This window comes from Canis lupus, chromosome 28 (assembly GCF_011100685.1).
Source record: "Canis lupus familiaris isolate Mischka breed German Shepherd chromosome 28, alternate assembly UU_Cfam_GSD_1.0, whole genome shotgun sequence".
Classification (NCBI taxonomy): Eukaryota; Metazoa; Chordata; class Mammalia; order Carnivora; family Canidae; genus Canis; species Canis lupus.
In genome coordinates, this window is record NC_049249.1 from 11,586,563 (window position 1) to 11,606,197 (window position 19,635).

Genomic DNA, 19,635 nt, shown 5'->3' on the forward strand with positions numbered 1-19,635 from the left:
TTGCCTTTGTAGCTGTCCATAGTGAGCAACCTTTATTGGCATTAGGGTGTCAGACCTGTAAGAATCATCTCTTATATGTGTCTAATTTAGTCCATGCAAAGTTCACTCCAGAAACTTGGTTGAGTCTTGAAATTTAGGCCAGTCCTGAGATGCACAGTAATCTTGAGGGAGACTGGATTGCCTGCCAGGTGAATGGCATATATATTTTTTCCCTTGGCAGAAGCCCTGGCAGGGGCTGGGGTCCATACTACTGCAGTAGTCTCTGCTTGGCCTTCTCTTGCTGCTCTGTAGGAAAGCCCTATCTGGCCACCTCTGCAAATCCTGCCCCTTCTCAAGCACCCAGTAACTGGTGGTGGTGGCCCATTGGGAGAAAAGGGGATGCCTGAGGCCTACACTTCCAGGATATTAGAAACATCCATATGTGCAGTAGGATAAAGGTAAAGGCACTGGAGCAGACTCCTAGAATGAGTGAGTTCTAAATGAACACAGACCAAATGAGGGACTGGATTCATCAATATCTCTGCCAGTTGTGACTTTGAGCTTCTAGCAGAGTTAATCCCACCTCCTGTATATTTTTTGTCCTTTTGTCCTCTACTCCTCCCAGACATTTGCAAAGCACCATTTAAATGGGGGGCTAGGCAACAGTCCCATCTCTTAGGAACTGATCGTTCCTGAACCAGGAACGTTGGGGCAAAATCCAGGAAGGATTGGGTCTCCTTGTGGAAGAGGAACTCAGCTGAACAAAGCCTGGAGGCCACAGACCATAGACCACAGACCAAAGGCCCTTAAAAGATAGGCCCAGAGTCCTGAGGGAGCAGTACCATTTTGGTTTGGTGATCTTGCCATCAATAGGCTTCCTGAGCAGTTCTTGTTGCCCCTTAGCACTGGCCCCTCTCCCTCTGAGTTAGGGCTCTCTGAAGGGCATGGCTCCAATAAGCTGAGGTATCTGGTGTGTGGGCAGCAGCTGGAAGTTTGCAGTCGTGGCTTCAGATGAGATTGTTCCTGAGACGCTGCTCCTGCTCCAGGGAGAGCTCTTCATTAGCTCGGTAGGAATCCCCTGTGGACCAAAGGAGAATGGATAAGTAGCCAACCCTGCCATGCTCTCATCCCCTCCCTGACAGCTGCACGCACACACACAGATACATTCTGCACCACTCACCCTTCATATTAGGTCTGTCATGGGCACAAATACCAATCCATTCTGTAGAAGTGACCCTGATGTGTAGTTGTAGTTTCAAGGACATCAGGAAGAAGAGGCATTGAGTGGAAAGGGTCCTGCTGGTTATTCTTTGCCCCCCACCCCATCCGATTTCATTCTCTACCCTTCTTTATTTTTTCTGTGCCCTAGAGAACTGACCCCTAGAAACGGCCTCACCCTGACTTCCTCATCCTCTGGTTTCTGATTGATTTAGGTCAGTGGGAAGCAATGGAAGGAGGGAGAGGTTGGGGTATTTCTCCCCTGGTCCTATGGTGATAGTCTCTCCTATGCCTTGCTGCAGGCAGGTTCTCTCTCCAAAGTAGAGCTTCTGCTTGCTTCCAGGACACCCTGTGCCCCTTCATGCCGAAAGGCATTTACAGTTTCCCACTCCTGCTTATCCCCAGATGCCTCAACAACCCATTTCCTTAGTCCTATTCACACCTCTATAAATAGTCCTTTGATTAAATAACTATTCTCACCTGGTACACCCTCTGTTTCCTACAAGGGCCCCTACAGTGGTCTGAGGTGCACTGTTTTTCTTTCCACCCTTACTGCCCTGGATCCCTTGAAGCCTGCCACTGGCATTATGGCGGCTCTCTCTTGTGCAGCGTTAGGTTCCAATTCCTGATATCCCTGATGTTTCTGTCTCATTTAATGGCAGCAAAATCTACTCAGTCAATTTCAAATCCTTGGACTAATTCCTTTTTGTTGTCTTTCACCAATTGCTAGAGTTACCTTTTGAAAACATCAATCTGATCTTTGTGCCCCCTCTTGACTAAAATTGGTCAGTGGTTCCCAGAAAGCCCACAGGATAGTCATTCCTTTAGCAAGAACCATCATAACCCTCCCTGCAAAACACTTTACTGGGTTTGAAGTATATAGCCCCCCATTTAAAAAAAAGACTTCTTTGAGATTGAGATTTTCCTCAATCTTTTAGCTAGAAAGTGGTGGACTTGGATTTGGAACCCAGTGAAGCCTGAGGCCAAATCCTATGCTCTTTCTCCTTCCTTTCTTTCCTGACTTCTGCCTCTCCTTTGAAACACCGCTCAAATGTTTCCTCCGGAAAACCTTGCTATCCCTAGGTTGTTGCTTTCTATGCTTGCTCAGCATTAGTTCATATTGGTCTGGAGTACTCAGTAGTATTGGGGTTATCCATTTGCATGTTTGCTTATCCAATTTGAGTTCCGCACTTTACTCCTATTTATTTTCCTAGTGCCTGGTACAGTATTCAGCACAAAAGTAGGTTTTAAATGTTTGTTCACTGAATAAACCAGTCCTGCTGCACTCTACCCCATATGTGCAAAGTGTGGGTGTGAAGGCACACACCCCATAGCAAGTACAAGCATTCCATAACTTGAAGATAGAGGGATTTGCTACCTTTCTTTACAGACAAGTAGAGCAACCACCTCTATACTCTGCCCCCCAGTGAATCATTGCTTCTTCCATGTTCCAATACAACCAATCCTGCAAATGTCCTGAGCCCTGTTCTCTGCTGCTGCCACCTTATACGCTGACATCACAGCTGGAGATAGCAACACACAGCTGGCAGACTTCTACTTTTGCCTGTAGGCAGTCAACTTTGGACTGGCATGACTAGAAAGACCACATGAAAGGGTGGGGGGCAAACAGCAGGACTGGGAAAGAGGAATCTGAACTTGGCTTGAAGTGACTAGAAAAGACCAGGATAGATGAGAGACTGAGTTTACAATCCAAACAGCCTTAAGGACAAAGAGATGTAGAAGTAAGTGGTTACTGGGTGAGATTGCTCATGTGACCAGTTGGGTTAGAAATTTGCCTATGAAGATGTACAGAGGGGGGGATCCCTGGGTGTCGCAGCGGTTTAGCGCCTGCCTTTGGCCCAGGGCACGATCCTGGAGACCCAGGATCGAATCCCACATCAGGCTCCCGGTGCATGGAGCCTGCTTTTCCCTCTATGTCTCTGCCTCTCTCTCTCTCTCTCTCTCTCTCTCTCTCTTTGTGACTATCATAAAAAAAAAAAAAGCTAAAAAAAAAAAAAAAGAAGATGTACAGAGGGAATACATCTCTGTCCTATCTCTGGCCTTCCACGTCCATATTCCAGCCATACTTGGGGGTACACGTAGCATTTTCTGGCTTGCCAAGCCCATACAGAGCTGGCCGCACAAGGGCTTGCAGTTACCTGTGTGGCAGTTGTGCAGCCAGACCCGGTGCCCGTCATACTTGCAGCGGCACCGCATCATGTTGTTAGAGAAATCGGACTCCGCCACCTCGTATTTGGGGTTCACAACCACCTGGAGTGAGACAGGGAACAAGTGAAAGCAGGTGGTGTGGCTTTTCCATTGATAATGGCTGTAATCATCCAATACCTTTCATGTAGTCTCACAAGGAGTGTTTATATTCTTCGCTTCGTTAAACCTTTTAATCACCCAGAGGGTAGGCATTAATTAACACTGTCCATTGAATCAAGAGTCAGACCTAGATCCTCTGGGTCTTCATTCAGTGTTCAAGTGCCACACCTGTTGGAGACCTTATTTGTGAAACTTCATTTGACCTCAGGGAGACTTGGAATATCTGCAGGAAATGGAGTTCCTGTGGGGGATCCCCAAGCCCCCTTACCTGGAAAATATAATTCCCAGGGCCCACATCTGTGATATCCACCCACTGGCAATCAATGTCATGCCGATAGGTATCCCAGCAGCCGACAGTCACTCCTTGTTCCCCAAAGTTGGCACATGCATAGCGCTTCTGCAGTCCTGTAAGGAAGGGCACTGACGGTTACCAAAGGAGTGAATGGATGCTCAGGACCAAGCACTTCATGAAGCCCTTCACACTGAATCTTTACATGGGTCATACCCTTGAGTGCAATCAGGTGAGGGACCTGTGGGTCCTTTAGATAGCTTGCCTGAGAATCAGCTGGAATTCCTACTAACCATGAATCCAGCACTGTAGCAAGCCCCAACTGTGACAGAGACGACTTCTTGGACACTCCAGTGGCAATTTCTATTGGCTTCTACTGGCCTAGGAAGTATGGGTGGAAGGTTCCAGTCCTACATGCTAATAATTTGTCCATCTTTCCAACCCTTTGAGGAGCGAGCGTTTGCCATGCCATTCTTAAGGACTAGGAACTGTGGGTATGCTAGTAGGAATCAGATGATCTGCGCCCTCAGAGGACTTAGCCAAAATGAAATAGGCCTGCAGCTATTATCCCAAATAGAAAGTACTAAGCATTTAGAAGTGGTACGAAGTGTGCTAAGGTAGGCAGAGGCAGAAAGGCCCTCCACCTAAGATGTCAGAAGGTAAGAAACACCTTTCTGAATTGCCTCAAGCATGGACTTGCCAGGACAGAATTTGCAGGTGCCTGAGGCGGTTCTACCTGAGGGCAGAAGGGAAGCTCACCCTGCAGGGGCTGAGGAGGCTTTGCTGGCCCGGAACCACATACCTGCGGGGCAGTTTGTGTCCTCCAGGCAGAAGCTGGCCTTGTGCCCCTCTGCCACCTTGGAGCCATTGAGAGTGAGTAGGTCATAGTGGGTGAAGACCTCGATGCTGTGGTAGTGCCTGCAGGAGGGGAAGAGCTGTCAGCCTGGCAGCAACAGCAGAGGGTCCACTCTGGAGGTGTCAGCAGGGCAGATGGAGGCCGTCACGCTAGGCCCCATCATTACCCAGGCAGGGCAGTGCCTTCTCCCTCTCCAACCCAGGATTCATGTGACCCACAGTCTACTTTCCTGGCAGCCCCGCCAGGCGGCAAGGTGCAGCCGCCCCCACCACCTAGGGTAATAACCCAGGTGAGGAGGGAAAAGCACTGCCCTGGCAGCCTGCAGGGGGCGGGTGCCTGGCCGCCAGGCCTGATTGGAGGCAGAAGGAAGGGACACCTCTGGGAACCAGCCTCAGGGCTGAGCTGCTGAGGAGGGGTGCTTACTCTGCAGCCTGTGAGCCTGCTATCAAATTGCTACCATTGTCTCCCATCCAGGTCTAATGACAACCCTGTTCCTGCTCCGGGGGAAGGTGCTCATTATCTCAGTGAGGCCAAGTCTCAAAGTCACTGCCCCTTCCACTCAGTCTTCCCCACCCATGCTGTGTCCTGAAGGAAAAAAACCACCATTTTCCCATTCTGTCTTTGTCACAGGCGTTGTCTCTCCTGTCTGGGCTGGAGACTCCTGATAGGAAAGAATGCCCAGTTTCCTTTTAGTACCAGCGTTCATGCTTTTCTTTGGGGGCCTTGCTCTGCTGCGGCAGGAACCAGCAAGCTTTTTTTGCAGAGCCAGCATCCTGGGTGGAATGTCTATTCTGGGTTTCCAGGTTTCTAGGAGTCCCCACTTTATGTGGCTTTTAAAGACAAGGCCTAAGGTCCAACATAGAGAAAGTGATTATCCAGTATCATCCTAACAGACCAGCTCCGCCCGCAATGACTGCTCCGTGCCGTTGCTGGGGAAACGCACCCCGTGAGCACCATCGACCACGGTGCACCCAGAACAGGCAAGGGAGTGACAGGGCAAATCGGTGCTCCTGGGATTCCCTTCCTGGCTCCCAGAGGCAAAGCCAGTAAGGCATGTAGGAAGGAAGGTTCTCACTCGGAGTGTGCACCCCTCCCAGGAAAGCGCCCAGGGTCAGGGAAGGACCAGATTGGTTTGATTCCGGGACTCTGCTTTTTGTCCCCATAGAGCCAGGGCATGAGCAGGCACTAACCTGTGGCACTGGTGCCAAATCCAGCTGTGGCGACCTGTCTTGGGACGAAAGTCGGCCCGGCCCAGATTGTAGATCTGAGAGGAGAAGCGCAAGAGGCGCCGGTGCCCATAGGGCCAGTCCATGTGGTCAGCAGACTGGGAGAGGCAGTTCTCTTCATGGGCACAGTACAGCTGGCTGAGTGGGCGGTCCTCCAGGTAGGCCGTCTCCTGCACCAGCTGGGCATTCATCACCAGGTCTGGGGCGCCTGGGGCCACAGAAGACACAGGGCCTGTTTGCTCTTGGGCAAGGGGGGCAGGCTTGCCCGCAAACCAAGCTCTTCTGGGGGACCTGCCAGAAGAGCAGGGCTCTACCCAGAAGAGGAGGGTGGTGTAGGAGTCAGGAGCGGTGAGTTCTAGTCACCGCTAGAACCGCTAGATAGGAATGAGCTATCGCCCTAACCTGGGGAGCAGCGACAGTGTCCCTGTTAAGCATGACGGCTTTGGAGTCAGGCTGCCTGGGTTCAAGTCTTGCTTAGTTTCTGGCCACACCTTTAACTAGCTCTGTGACTTGCTTCACCTTCTGCTTCTCATTTTCCTCATCACTAAGCTGGGGATAGTAATAATGCCAATAATGCCAATACCCGTATCGCGCTCAGGTCACTGTATGGCGAGCCTGTGGTTGATGTAAGCTAGTATTTCATTTGTAAAATGCTCCTCAGCTTACATGTGCCTCTGTGTACCCTGGCTCATGCAGCCCTCCTAAGCCCGCTCAGTTTCCTCAGCTCATCACACTCCCTGGGGCTCAGTTCCTTTAAGGTAGGGAGTGGAGGGGAGAGGACTGGCCGGGAGAGTCAGAAGAGATCATCTCTGAGCCTGCTCCTGAGCTCCACCATTCTGGTCTATTCTGCCACAGTTCTCAGCCTGGGCCTCCCCCAGGGTTCCTGTTCTAACCCGACTGCTATGCTGGGTAGGCATGAGGCTATCCTGTGAGCTCTCCTCTGAGGACGTTTCCGGTGCTTCCCTGTGCATAGAAGCCCCATGCTGGAAATGCCGCTCAGTAGATCTCCGGTTCCCTTCCTGTCACAGGGCCTCTCACCCATCTCGGAAGCCACAGGTCTCCCCGGCCACGTGCCAGTACAGAGATGTGGAGATCTTCAGCTGTTATCATGTGACATCCAGAGAGAAAAGTTGCCTATTCTCAAGGCCTGCTCTTGCAAAAGCAGGGTTACAGTTTAGATTTTTGGTAGCGGCATCACCTGGGTAAGAGCCTATGTGCTAAGGATGGTGAGATGGGACTACTGGTTTATTTCAGTGGGTGGGCATCGAGGGTGGCAGTGGGGCCTGGAATGCCTGGACCATCACCAATTGCTCCTGAGATCCCTGTGGTTATTCCTAGGCAATACCCACTGGCAAACCCTAGAGTTTCTGAGGGAAAGAAGATTTTCCAGAGAGACCAAGAAGGAGAGAGGGTAAAGGAAAAAAAGGAATGAGAAAAATCACAGAAGAGGAATAGGGATGGTCACTCAGGTGGCAGGTCACCTGTCTGTGCTCAGCCATTGCAAAATGTCAAAAGCATTAGGGGGAGAGCTGCCACTCCAGGCAGTAGGACAGGACAGGGGTACAAGGTTCTCAGGAGGGGGAGAAACTGGGGAGCAGGCCCCCAACACGCTGTGAGCCTTGGTGCTGGGAAGGCCCACTGTGGTGCCACATCAGCCTGCTGGTGCGGGTGTGCTGCGAGGACCTAATGTTCTTTTAAGGTTCTCCTAATGACAGAGAGGCAGCCCTAAAGCTCGCTGACAAAGATTAAGGATGTCTTGGCATGGAAGCTTGGCTGGGAAGAAGGTCAAGCGGCCACTTGGTTTGGTGCCAGCCTGCAGCCTTTGGACTGGATATAGTTATCTTGGCGTAGACCTGGTTGGCAGATGTCAAACAGATGCTGCTGCCCCAAGAATCTGGGTGTGTAGAGCAGACTGATGCCTCAAAACAATCCTGTCCTATAGCTTGCTGGGCAAATCCCACCGCTTAGGAAGAGGGGACAGGGCAGAACCTTGGGCCCCTCATGCTCCTCATGTTTACATACATGTACAATTGCTTTCAAACTCCTTACTACTGACATCACAAAGAAATACATTTTATGCTGCAGCCTCGTGCACAGGTACATAATTTCCAGAAGAAAGGACTGCCCTTACTAAGTCTAACACGTTTTCTTGTTTTCCATACTGTTTTTTTTTTCAACTACCTGTCACGACCTGAAAATTAAAAACACTGTGGTGTATCCTCGAGTTTTCTCATATTCTCTTTAGTCCCTGCAATAACTCTATGAGATGGGCCGGACAGGGTTGGATCCCCAGGTGAAGGGTGACTTGGCCACCCACAGCCGGTAAATGGCAGAGCCATTGCTCCGAGTCCAGCCTCCCTTCCACGCCCCACCCTTCCAGGCTTGGAGCTGGGACCAGCTCTCAGGCCCTCCCTGAAAATGGGACATATGGGCTTGCCAAACTGGGGGGGCCCAGGCCAGCCTGTCCCACCTGCGCCGTGGGTGTTACTCACTGTCTGTGCAGGAAACTCCAGCTGAGAAGCGCCCCGCGCCATGGGAGCAGTGCACTGGCCCGTGCCTCTGACACTGCTGCAGGGCTAGCTCTGTGCCTGAGCAGCGCACGCCGCTCATCACCACTTCTCCGGCCCCCGGCGTCCCCTGCCAGTACCAGGTGTCCTGAGAAAACAACCAGCAGCACCCAGTCAAGGCTGAGGGATGCTTTGGAGTCATCTCTTCTGATGTTTGAACCCCATCTGGCCACCCCTATGTCCAGCCTCACTTGAAAATCTCAGTGACAGGAGAGTCCCTGCTACTTTGCATCCCTCCAAAATCAGATGTTTCTTCCCCCACTGGCCTTGCCCCCACCCTCAGCTGCTGAAGAGGAGGTCCTGCACTCTTGCGGCAGCCTCGGGTGGCCTGCCCTGTCTTTCCAGCTGTGTTTAGTATAGCCCTGGGTGGTCAGCTGTGCTCAGGATTGGGCCCAGTTTTCTAAGTGAAGTGGGGCTGGCATTGCCCTGCTGGCCAATGCGGGTCCAGCAGAGGATGTTTTGCCATTCCAGTCACACCATGGCCTCGTGATTCTTGTTCCTGGATCCTCCTTGAATTGATCCTCATTCCCCCTGGACAGCCACTAGTCTGGGCCACGCCAGCATCCTTTCTCAGCTGGGCTCCTGCGATATTATGTTTCCCATATTCACGTTCATCTCTACCCCAATAGCGAGCCAACCCGCACTGAAGAAATTTTGGAAAAATCTGCATTGCAGGCTTTGAACGGGTTGCCTACCTCTTCCTCCCTCCCTCACACATCAGACCACTCACCCTTGGCAGCCCCACTCAGGCTCCGGTCCTTGATTTACCCAACAGAGTCAAGCTTCCGTGGGCCACAGGGCCTCTGCATGGGCTGCTTCTCCCCACCCCACCTCACCTGGTGAGCTTCTTTCTAGTTATCCTTCCTACAGAAAAAAGCATGTGCCTGTCGTGCGAATGTTTTATTAGCGACTTCCTTCCTCACATCACTGTTCCATGAGGCAGGAGCTATGTCTCATTCACCACCCTGTCCCCAGCTTCCAGCATTACGTCGGCTCATAGTTTCACTCAATAACTCATCACTAAGCAAATGAACAAACGTATGAGCGAATGAAGGGTTGGTACTTTTGGCACAGAAAGTCTGGAAGCAAGGCAGGACTCACCTTGATTGCATGGTTGGCAAAGCCCAGGCCGAGCTGTCGGCAGGCCACCCTGGCTTCGGTGAGCCCCCAGTGGTCACTACAAACGGCCCCCCAGCGTCGGACTCCGTTCACCTCCACCTGCACTTCCACCACACCTTCCTCAGGGCTGCGCCCACCGGCCAAGCGCACCTGCAGTGGTCAGAGGTGTGTGAGGAGCACGGTGGCCCCCGAGGGCAGGGCTCAGGACCGCTGCCCGGGAGACGTGCCCAGGTCAGCGCGCTGTGCAGCCCCGGGCGCAACTCTCCCCCTCCCGGGACTGGCCTTCCTCTGTTACTCGACGACATTTTGCTAGCTAGTCTCTGCTGTCCCTGCCCACTAGAGAAATCCCACTCGGGGTGCCTGCACCTGGGTCTCCTGCTCCAGTACTTGTACTCCTCTGGCCTGAAATTCTACCATTAACGATGACTTGCCAACTGCAAAGGGCTTTCGTATCTATGGTCGCATTCAAAATAACCCTATGAGACAATTCACCCCAGTTGAAGGAAGAGAGAACCAGGCTCGGAGACATGGGTGACTTGCCCACTGTCCACATTATGCGTGACATGTGAACTCTGACCATCCCATGCAGCCTCGCCACTGACACTCCCCAGCACTGATGGCCCTGTGGTCCTAGCCACCTTGTCTCTCAGCCCCACAGGGTCCAGAGAGGGTATAGTGGGAGAGTGCATCCACCCAAGAGTCCCCATCACCACGGGACATCTCTGAAAGCCAGAACCCGGCTGTGAGGAGATGTGGGTCAGGCCAGGGGAGGCCTAGAAGAGAGGACATTCCAGACTGGCTCTGAGAACCTCTTCTCCACTGGCTTGATGTGAGGTCCTGGGGCTCTCTCAGGGCTTCCTGCCCCTCCCCCCCAGCCTGAGGCCATGCCCGAATCTGAGCTCACCTGATTCTGGAAGCCCATGTTAGGGACGTTGCACCTTACGGCAGCATCATTCTCATGTTGACAACCATTCTGGGACCCTTCCAGGGAGGGGCAGTCGCTGAGGGTCCGCTCATATCCCCTGCAGCGCACCTCACTCAGGTGGATGGGCCCCAGGCCTAGCAGAGAGAGGGAGAGGTGCCCTGTAAGGCTCCACCTTGTAACCTCACACCTCCACAGGCGGGGAGAATTTCCTGGGCCTTGGCATCAGGGCCACCTAGGGATGGAGAGTGGCACATCCGGGTCCCCACCCCCACCCCCCTGGGCCTCTTCACTTACCTTGGCCCAGCTGGGCCCCAAAGAGGGCCTCCCGAGCAGAGCCAAAACCCAGCTGACGACACACGATGGTGGCGGAGATGAGGTTCCATCCGTGATCACAGACTGTACCCCACTGGCGGTTCATGAGCACCTCCACCCGGCCCTCACCCACCTGGGCCCCAGAACGGAGGCGCACCTTCAGCTCCTGCCGGTAGAAAACTGGCTTCAGGGTGGGCTGAGGAGGAGGCAGCAGGCACGGCCCAGCTGCTGGGGGAGCCTGGGCCGGGCCCCCTCTGGCTGGGCCAGCCAGTGCCGGTGGCACCTCTCGCGGCTCAGCTAACACCTCGAATACTCCACTAGGCCGGTTTTCTCAAGTGTCCTTTCTTCATGACAAAGAACCACCACACCAGCCAGAGCGGTGACAAGGGAGCCTGAGGAGCTGGGGTTCCTGGGCTTCACCACCCTCGCCCTGGTCCCTAGGGGGGTCCCTTCCTCTCCTCCAGCCCTGGCTTCTTCCTGGCGCTCCGGGGTTGAACTAGATCAGCGCTTCCCCAAGGGGTCCGGAGCAGCGCGGCGGCGTGGACAGGCCCACTCGCAGTGGGGAGGTGCCTTCCGCGCTAGTTCTCGTCCAGCCCTTCCTAGTTCCGGAGGGGCTACCCCGCCGTGGGGCTGCCCCGTCCGAAACAGCTCGCCTGCACTAGCCTGATGCTTTTTATAACAAAGCGCCAGTCTCAGGTTCAGTACCTTTGGCCTCAACCGGGTGTTAGCTACGATGTAATTACTGTTTTCACGGCTCCCTGCTATTCGTGGCCGCTGATGTCAGCTTTCCATTTATGGTCGGGTTATAAACGGTTCCTTTCAAATAAATTCCAAGTTTCTACCACGCTATGCTTTGTTCTCCTCCTCCCAGTCTACACCAATGCCTCCTCGATGGGGGTGACTCGTCCCCCCACTCCTGCCTGTCCTGGAGCGCCCCTCCCTGCCGGTCCCTCCCACCTGCTCCCGCTGACACTGGCCGGACCCACCTCTGCCCGGGACTCCTTGCGCCCCGGCTTTGCCTTCCCGGGGCGGAAGCGGGGCCCGAGCACACAGCTGGCCACGGCGTGCATGCCGCCTGGGCAGGCCGGCCGCTGCTTGCCCCGTGCTGGTGCCACCTGCACCTGGCAGTTGGCCAGGTGGGGCTCTGTTCCCAGGCAGTTGACTCGGTGGATCCAGAAGGAATTCTTCTGTGTCAGGCTCTTCAGCCTGGAAGACAAGGGACACTAAAGGTGGGGAGGGGTTGAGGGAGCTCGGTGGTCAGGGAGGCAAGGGACATGCCCTCCCCTTTGTGCCACCCCCCCTCTGCACCCTCCTCTCTGGATGCTGCTTCTCACCTAGACTTGGGGTCCTTCATCTTCAAATTCCAGACCTTCCTAGGTGGGAGAAAACGGTGGGGATAGAGTAGGTGCTGAACCCTCCCTGTCCCCCAACTCCTCATAGCTGTCCCTGAGTTTGCAGTCCGGCTGTAAACTCAGTCACATCATTCTCATGCCGAGCCTCACAGCAGCCCTGGCAGGGTGGTCTCCTTGCAGACACCCATGGTCTCCATTTCACAGGGAGAACTGGGGGCTCTTCTGTGCCGGACTGTCTACCCCAGCTCACCCTCTCCCCATGCAGACGAAGGGGAGCCTTTAGGGAGTGCCCTGAGAAAATGGACTCAGGGGAAAGTCCTCTGGGCACAGGTGAGAGCTGAAGGCCTTGCTGCTGGGGGCTGCCCAGAGGCTATAATCAGGTCTGCCCTCCTCAGGGGCAGTGGGCGAGTCAGCCAGGCCCACAGGTGCAATTACCAGGCAGTGGGGAGTCAGGGGCCCACGTCCCAGTCATCCCCAGGGATGGAGCCACGTGGCTGGTCTTCAGGAACAGGCCCCTCCACATCAGAGCCACTAAACTGACTGGGGTGGGCAAGGGGAGACCACTCATACGTAGCATGGGGCCCTTCTCCCTTGATGAGAAACACACACAGTTTTCACTGGCACAGAGCTTGTACTGTTTAGAGGCTGATGCAATCTTGTGACAGTTGTCACATTTTTGATGGAGTATTTTTATGTCTCTCCCAAGTGCTGCCCCACCCCACGCCTTGCTCACATGCAAGGCAGTCGAAGCCTGGCTTGGATCAGAGTGGAGGAAATTCCCTGAGCACTGGCTGATGGAGGGCCGGGGGCCCCACTAGCCACCCACAGCACATTATTGGCAGAACTGAGACCAGAACTCAGGTCCTCTGTCCCTGGGGAGCACCACCAGAGGCATCTGCAGTCAAGTCCAGGTTTTTTTAATCAGGAACACGGTTTGTGTTCAGTTGTTCTCAGCTCTTTTCATGTGACTAGCAAGTACCTGTTTCTAGGTACTTCACAGGGTCTCCGAGCTCGTCCTCATTCTCCTCCTCATTATTCTGAGAGACCCACAACTCAGGCAGTCCCTTGGGCCTGTTTCCCCCCCAGTCCCAAACCCACCAAAAGTCCTGCCACAGACACCCCTGCCCATCTCACCACCCTGCCTGAACTCTGGAAGGACCCCTCTGTCACACGCATGCACCCTCACACATGTATCTCTCCAACACACAGGAACACACATGTATGCTCACGCATGCAGGCACACACTTGGCCACTGCCCCACAACCCCACGCCCCCACCAAGGCCCTCCACCCAAGCATCCCCTCTACCTGTAGTACAGGCTGTTGACCGGTGCCTCACTGGGGAAGCCCAGCATCCCACACACCACCTTGCTGTTGTTTCTGGTCCAGTCCTGGTCACACACCTGCCGCCAGTGGCCCTCATACTTCACCTCCACTGCTCCCTCCGTCACCAGGCTGTGCCGCTTGGCGCTGGCGAGTATGGGCTTGAGCCGCACCTCCTCCAGCCGCCGGCCCTGCAGGGTGCATGGTCACCGTGACCCCCGAGATTCCTGCACCCACTAGGCCTGCTGCATGCCTTCACATGGGAGAGCTGGGGTTCAGGAAACTTAGATTATCCCCGGCCCCCTGCAGGCCCTCACTGGATGGGCAGGAAGCAGAGGCCCAGAGATGAGGGCATTTACCAAAGCCACACAGCAAGCAGGAGGCAGAGCCCTGGTGTGTCTGTGTTCCTCTCCTCAACTCCAGAGAGAAGCAGGCAGATCTGTGCCCTCCCTGGGATCAGGCTCAGGCCCTTTGGAGTTTGAGAGCAGAGCCTTCCACTGGGCACAGAGGGACCTTCTTTATGACACCCTGGGGAAAGCTGAGGCTTTCCTGAGATGACCAGCAGGATCCTTGGCCCATGGGACCCTAGCTCTGCAGCGACTTGGACGATGAAGACCACCCCACCCTGGTCTGCTGCATTCGTGGGCCAGGGCTAGCTGTCCTCAGGCTGGGGCTGTCTAGCAGCGGAGAGTGAAAGCCAGAACCGGCCCTGCCTGCTCCTGTTGTTTGGCTTGGGCTGTTTTTAGCTCGAGGTTGTTTGTGCCGGGAAGAGGCAGCAATTGTGGCCGGGCCTTGTGGGTGAGGCAGCCCCTCACCCCACACTGCCTCCCTTATGGGAAGTGATGCCCTGCTACAAGTGGGGCCTCTGTCCATGCACCTGCTCCAGGCCACTGACAGGAGGCAGGGCCCTGGGGGATGTTTCTTAGCCTACTCTGTGCCCTTTCTCTTCCGTCTTCTTCCAGGTTCATCACCCAGGAGCCTCTTGGTCCATGACTCAACCCTTGGCTCAGGCCAAGGCCTGAACAGCCTCCTTACCTGGGGCCCAAGGGCGTTGGAAACCCTCTCAGAAAGATAGCCACGCTGGCGCTGGGGGTGGCACACCACCCCGATGTCTTCTGAGTGGCTGCAGTCACTGACACCCCAGCCATTGGACATGCATTGGTCCAGAGAGCTCTCCGTGCCCACACAGCGCACGTTGTCCAGCCAGATGGGCCCTGTGGGCAGAGGAAGGGTGATGCTGAGGGAAAGAGAGGCAAATCCTGGGCTGTGCCTCCTCTACAAGACTCCACAGTTATCAACTGTCTTTTTCCAGAGCCTGAGTAGAAAGGAGGGGTGAGGGAGAGAAGCTGTTTCTCCCTGGATTTTGGTATCTATAACCCTACCTACCACCTCCTCTTGGCAGTAGGTCCTGTAGAATCTGTTTTTGGAAAATGCCAGATACTAGATCTATCTGTACATCCATCATTCACTCAACAACATTTGCTGAGCACCTATAATGTGCCAGTCACTCTGTAGGAGCAGAGTGGGGTGGTGGTGGTGATGGTGGTGGCCTTGCTGCAAGCAAGAATGAGAGGGTCAGGGCAGGGGGTCACTTGTAGCTGGGGCACTCAGGAAATGCCTCATAAAGGTCATTTGAGCTGGGTATGAAAGGATGAGCAGGAGTCTGTGGAAGCTTCAGTGAGCCCAGCCTCTGAGAGAAACCCATGATCATCTCCTTGTCATCCCGCTGGGCGGCACCAGGCACTCACCCTCCCCTTGGCCATACTTGGCACTGTGTGCCCAGGTCAAGGCTGTTTCAAAGCCCAGTTGGCGGCAGGCCACCATGGCCTCCTGGAGGGCGAAGTCATCGTCACACACAGTCCCCCACTGGCCCTGGTACAACACCTCCAGGCGGCCCTCCTCTGGCCTGCCCTCTGGGCCCACCAGCCGCAGCTTCATGGTGCTCAGTGCCTGGAGCCTGCAAGGAGGGGCCTGGAGCAGCAGCAGGAGCAGCAGGAGCTGGGAGAGGGCTGCTGGTAGGGACCGCATCATGGGGACTTCCAGCGCAGTTGGGGCCGAAGCACCTGGGGAATGAGGAAACATGACAATGATCACCACCTCACCCCCTGACCTCAGCCTCTTCTGCTGGCAGAGACAAAAGATGGCAGGGTCCCTCCAAGTGTTTGCATGCACAGGTGTAGGTGTGCGTGGTGGCATCGACTGAGTCTGGGCTCTGGGATTAGTCAGTTGGTTTAAACCTACCCTTCATTGTCCATGTGACCTTGAGGAAGTTTAGCTTTGACCTTACTGAGTCTCAACTTCCTCATCTGTAAAATGGGGATAATAATCCTCATCTCAGCGGTATTAGTGTTAAATAAAACATGGTATATAAAGTGTTTAGCATCAGCCTACTGCACAGTTAGCACTCAATAAATAGCTAATCCTGATATAGTCCTATATCAAAAGGGGGAAAGGGGGTGGCCTACTCTCTGAGTCACAGGAGAGCCCCCCTAGTGCCCTCAGGTCCAGAATAGCTATCCCAGGGACATCGCTCCGCCTTTTTTGCAATGTCCCCAGCACCCTGACCACCCTCACCATAGAAGGCACATGGAATGCTGGGGTGGATAAAGCCATTTGAGGGGGGTCTAGGCCTCTACCATCCATTTGCTATGTGGCTCAGGCAAGTCTCTTCAACTCTCCAGGTCCTAATTCCTTATTTCTAAAGTGAAGAAACTGAACCAAAAATTCTGGATCCAGCTCAGATAGTCTATGATATCCTCAGGCTCTGGCTCCATCTAGGTGTCTGATTCATTGATCCAACATTTTTGGAATACATGCTTCAGGCCAATTATTAGGCCAGGTGCCAGGACACAGAAGTGAATACATCAAATGCTACTCCCTGCTCTCATGAAGCTCAGAGAAGGGGAAGAAAGGAGGGATTTTAGAGGAGGGACACTTAACCTGGGCCTCACTGGGTGAGTAAGAGTTCTCTTGGGTGGGCAAAGAGGGATTCCAGGTAGAGAGAATGGGATGGGTAAAGGAGGAGAGGGGGAAAGAGGTGAGTCTGTGCAAGAGCAGCAAATATCCTCTCTTTCCCCTGGACTGTAGTAGTGGAGGCACCGGCAGGGGCCAGACAATCAAGGGCCTTGTGCACCATGCACAGGGTTTACTCTTTATCCTATAGGAGGTGAGGGGTCATCGGGGGCTTTAGGCAGTGACCATACACCAGACAGAGGGCTCCTGTCTCCAGGAGGCTGTGATCACATGCACCTTGAGTCCTCAGAGGGGTTGAGGTTAAGTGTTGGTCTTTTCCCCCTCGTACATTTGCAGCCTTGGCTCTGGGAACAGGACGGGGGAGAGTGTCATGGCCAGTGAGGAAGAGGGCTGCCAGAGCGTCTGCAGCCACCAATGCTGAAGCTCCTCTGGCACCAGGCCCTGCACCAGGAGTTGAGGCCCGCCTGGGACATGGTGGAGAAAGTTGGGTTCCTGACTTCCTGCTCCATGCTTGAGTCTTAAGAGAGCTCATTCTGGGGAGACACCCTCTTCCATGGCCACAGCTGGCCCTGGGGGATTGCATAGCTGGTTAGTCTCCAGAGGGAGGGTCTCCCAGGGCCTCCTGCTATGCCCTTTCCCACAGACTGGTACTTGGCTGGGAGTCAGTCCTTACTCCTTCCTGCACACAGCCCATTCCCTCCGGCCACCAATCCTCCCGCTTTGGTGAGCCCAGGGCTGGGTGGAGTGTGCTCCTAGAAGTACACTAGATGGGCTCAGGACGGGTGCTCCACGGGGACAGCAGCTCTGTGTCATGCCCCCAGTGCCCAGAATAGTGCCAGACAGGTACAGGGGTGCCCTGTAAATACTCAAGGTTGCATGGCTGCAAGGTGGCACTGCACGTGCTTAAGGGTACAGACTGGGAGTCAGACTGCCTGGTCCACATCCCACTTCCAACAATGAGTTTCTGGGTAGCCTTGGGCAGGTGATTTCATAGCTCAGCGCCACCCTTGAGCCTCTGTGAAATGGGGATAATAAATAGCGCCCACCCCATAGGATTCTTGTGGAGCTTAGATGAACGGACGCATGCTGAGCTCGAGAAGAGCAGCTCTCCACTGACAGTTAACCACTAGTAACGGCAGCTGGAACAGCCACTCTTGGATAAAGAAGGAACGGAGGCTACATCCGAACTCAGCCACAAGTCCCCAGCACCCTTGTTTGTGACATCCTCCAGATTTGCCGCTTTTCCCTCTGAGCCAGGTTCTCCTCCTTCTCCTCCCTGGGGCCAAGTGCTGCCTCCCCCCATCCTCACCCCTAAGTCTTTTCCCATCGTGATCCCTCCTGCACTTCCTTTCCAGACTTAAACACTGTTTTCTTTATGTGACTCTCCGCTCTGGAGCCTGTGGGGGCTCCTGCCTGGCTGTCACTGTAAGCAGTGTGTTCTCTGCTGTCCGGATGTGCCATTCCCTCCTCTGTGCCCCCTGAAGGATGAGCTGGACAGCTGGGGACTGAGCCAAATCGAAGTCACTATTGGTAGGGACCTTCCCCAGATGACAAGAGAGGATAGGAAGGACTGGGTTCAGGGCCCTCCAGCTGTTAGGACCCAGTGGTCACATTGAGTCAGCCCTGAGAAATGACCCTGTGCCCCCGCCCTTGCCCCTGTCAGTCAGGATGCTCTTCGCTCTGCCACCAAATTGTTATGTGACTTGAGTCAGGGGCTTTCCTCTCTCTGAGACTCAGGTGCAACACCTATAAAATGAGGGGGTGGCCCTAGGGGTCCAGCTATCTATGACATGCTGTGATGAGCTGTAGGGTGGCCTGGGCAGGTCTGCCGTATGGCCCGTGGCTGATGTCCCATAGGACCACAGAGCTCTCATTAGAGGCTGTGCATAGTCCTGGGCCTGCCTGGAGGCTGGGGTGGGCTTCTGCTGCAGGACCCTGGGACCTGGCTGAGGACAGCTCCTTGCTGTGAGAGCTGCCCAGGGAGTGGATGGGCGGCAGCAGAAGTGGAGAGTCGATGTGGGGAGGGCCCCTCTTCCCAGCCTGCCTGCCACTAAAGGGCCCTCTGTAGCTTCTGCTCACCCCACACTTGCCTTCCCACCATTCCCCAAATGTATCTGTCCATTCTCTCCTTCCACATCCCAAGCCTCTGCTCTCACTCCTCCTTCTACCTGGAGTACCCTTTCCCTCTGTCTCAGGTTGGTAAATTCCTACAGGTCTTCCAACACCGAGCTTAGATCTACCCCGCCACCAAGTCCTCCGGGGGTCCCACCTCCCTAGCACTTGGTGTTTGCTCGCTGTCTCCACATCCAGCCTCCACAGCGTCTCCCCGGAACTGTTCCACCAGTGCCCAGCATGGGCAAGCCCGCTGGCTGAGAAGCCTCCCTTAGAGAAGGAAGCAGCCTCAAAAGTGGCAGTTCTCTTTCCAAGTGAAGGAGAAGGGGACAGGGTATGGGAAGGAAGGTGGGGGAGGGGCTTTTAATAATAATACTTATAATACATTTAAAACTACTTACAGAGTACTTATCTCCACTTTATAGGTGAGAAGCTGAGGCCCGGAGGAGCTAAATAACCGGCCCAGCCAGGATTCAAAGCCAGGTAGCCCTGCTCTAGAAGCCAGGCTCTGAGCCATGGGAGAGATGAACGCTGGAGGAGGAGGGGAAGGAGGAAAGGAGAGGCAGGGGGATGAATGAAATTCCACCCTGTTGCTGGCTGATGGATGACCCAGCCGTGGTGTGAGGGCACTGGGGCTGGTGCCAGCACTGAGTGCAACCAAGTGACAGATCCAGGACCCTGCCAGCTTGACGCAGAGAGTCACCTGTTCAGGTGCTACCAGGGGACTCTGGCACCTGGCCTGACCTGCCCGCCCCCCCTTGGGAGGGCTGGAAATGCCCGAGGGTATTCAGGAGAGAGGGGTACTGCCCCTGGGGCACCTGGCATGGGGGTGGGGGGCACTGCCCCTGGCACCAGCCCCGGCATCAGCCCCTTCTTTCTAGCTCTTTGGGTGATGGGGTCCCTCCCTGGAACCACTAATTATGGTGACCTGAAATGGTGCCAGCAAGTGGCTCTGAGCCCTACCTGGCCGGGCACAGGACCTGTCCAGGTCGAAGCCCTCTGCCCACCCCTGGTCCTCTGCCACCCCCCTCCCCACCCCCCAGCATAATCAGCTCCG

At 54.7% G+C, this 19,635-nt stretch overlaps 1 protein-coding gene across 1 annotated transcript in view; it reads right to left on the reverse strand.

The window, feature by feature from the left end:
* LOXL4 (lysyl oxidase like 4) overlaps nt 1–19,635 on the reverse strand; it is a 20,089-nt gene continuing 454 nt past the window's right edge. The window contains exons 2-15 of the mRNA XM_038578475.1: nt 15,242–15,556; nt 14,529–14,707; nt 13,479–13,684; nt 12,154–12,192; nt 11,806–12,025; nt 10,802–10,985; nt 10,487–10,641; nt 9,565–9,732; nt 8,389–8,551; nt 5,861–6,104; nt 4,617–4,732; nt 3,794–3,930; nt 3,357–3,468; nt 1–1,057 (exon numbers count right to left, since the gene is read on the reverse strand). Coding sequence (XP_038434403.1) covers nt 987–1,057; nt 3,357–3,468; nt 3,794–3,930; nt 4,617–4,732; nt 5,861–6,104; nt 8,389–8,551; nt 9,565–9,732; nt 10,487–10,641; nt 10,802–10,985; nt 11,806–12,025; nt 12,154–12,192; nt 13,479–13,684; nt 14,529–14,707; nt 15,242–15,524 — 2,277 coding nt within the window. The 5' untranslated portion in view covers nt 15,525–15,556 and the 3' untranslated portion in view covers nt 1–986. The remainder of the gene's footprint in view (nt 1,058–3,356; nt 3,469–3,793; nt 3,931–4,616; nt 4,733–5,860; nt 6,105–8,388; nt 8,552–9,564; nt 9,733–10,486; nt 10,642–10,801; nt 10,986–11,805; nt 12,026–12,153; nt 12,193–13,478; nt 13,685–14,528; nt 14,708–15,241; nt 15,557–19,635) is intronic.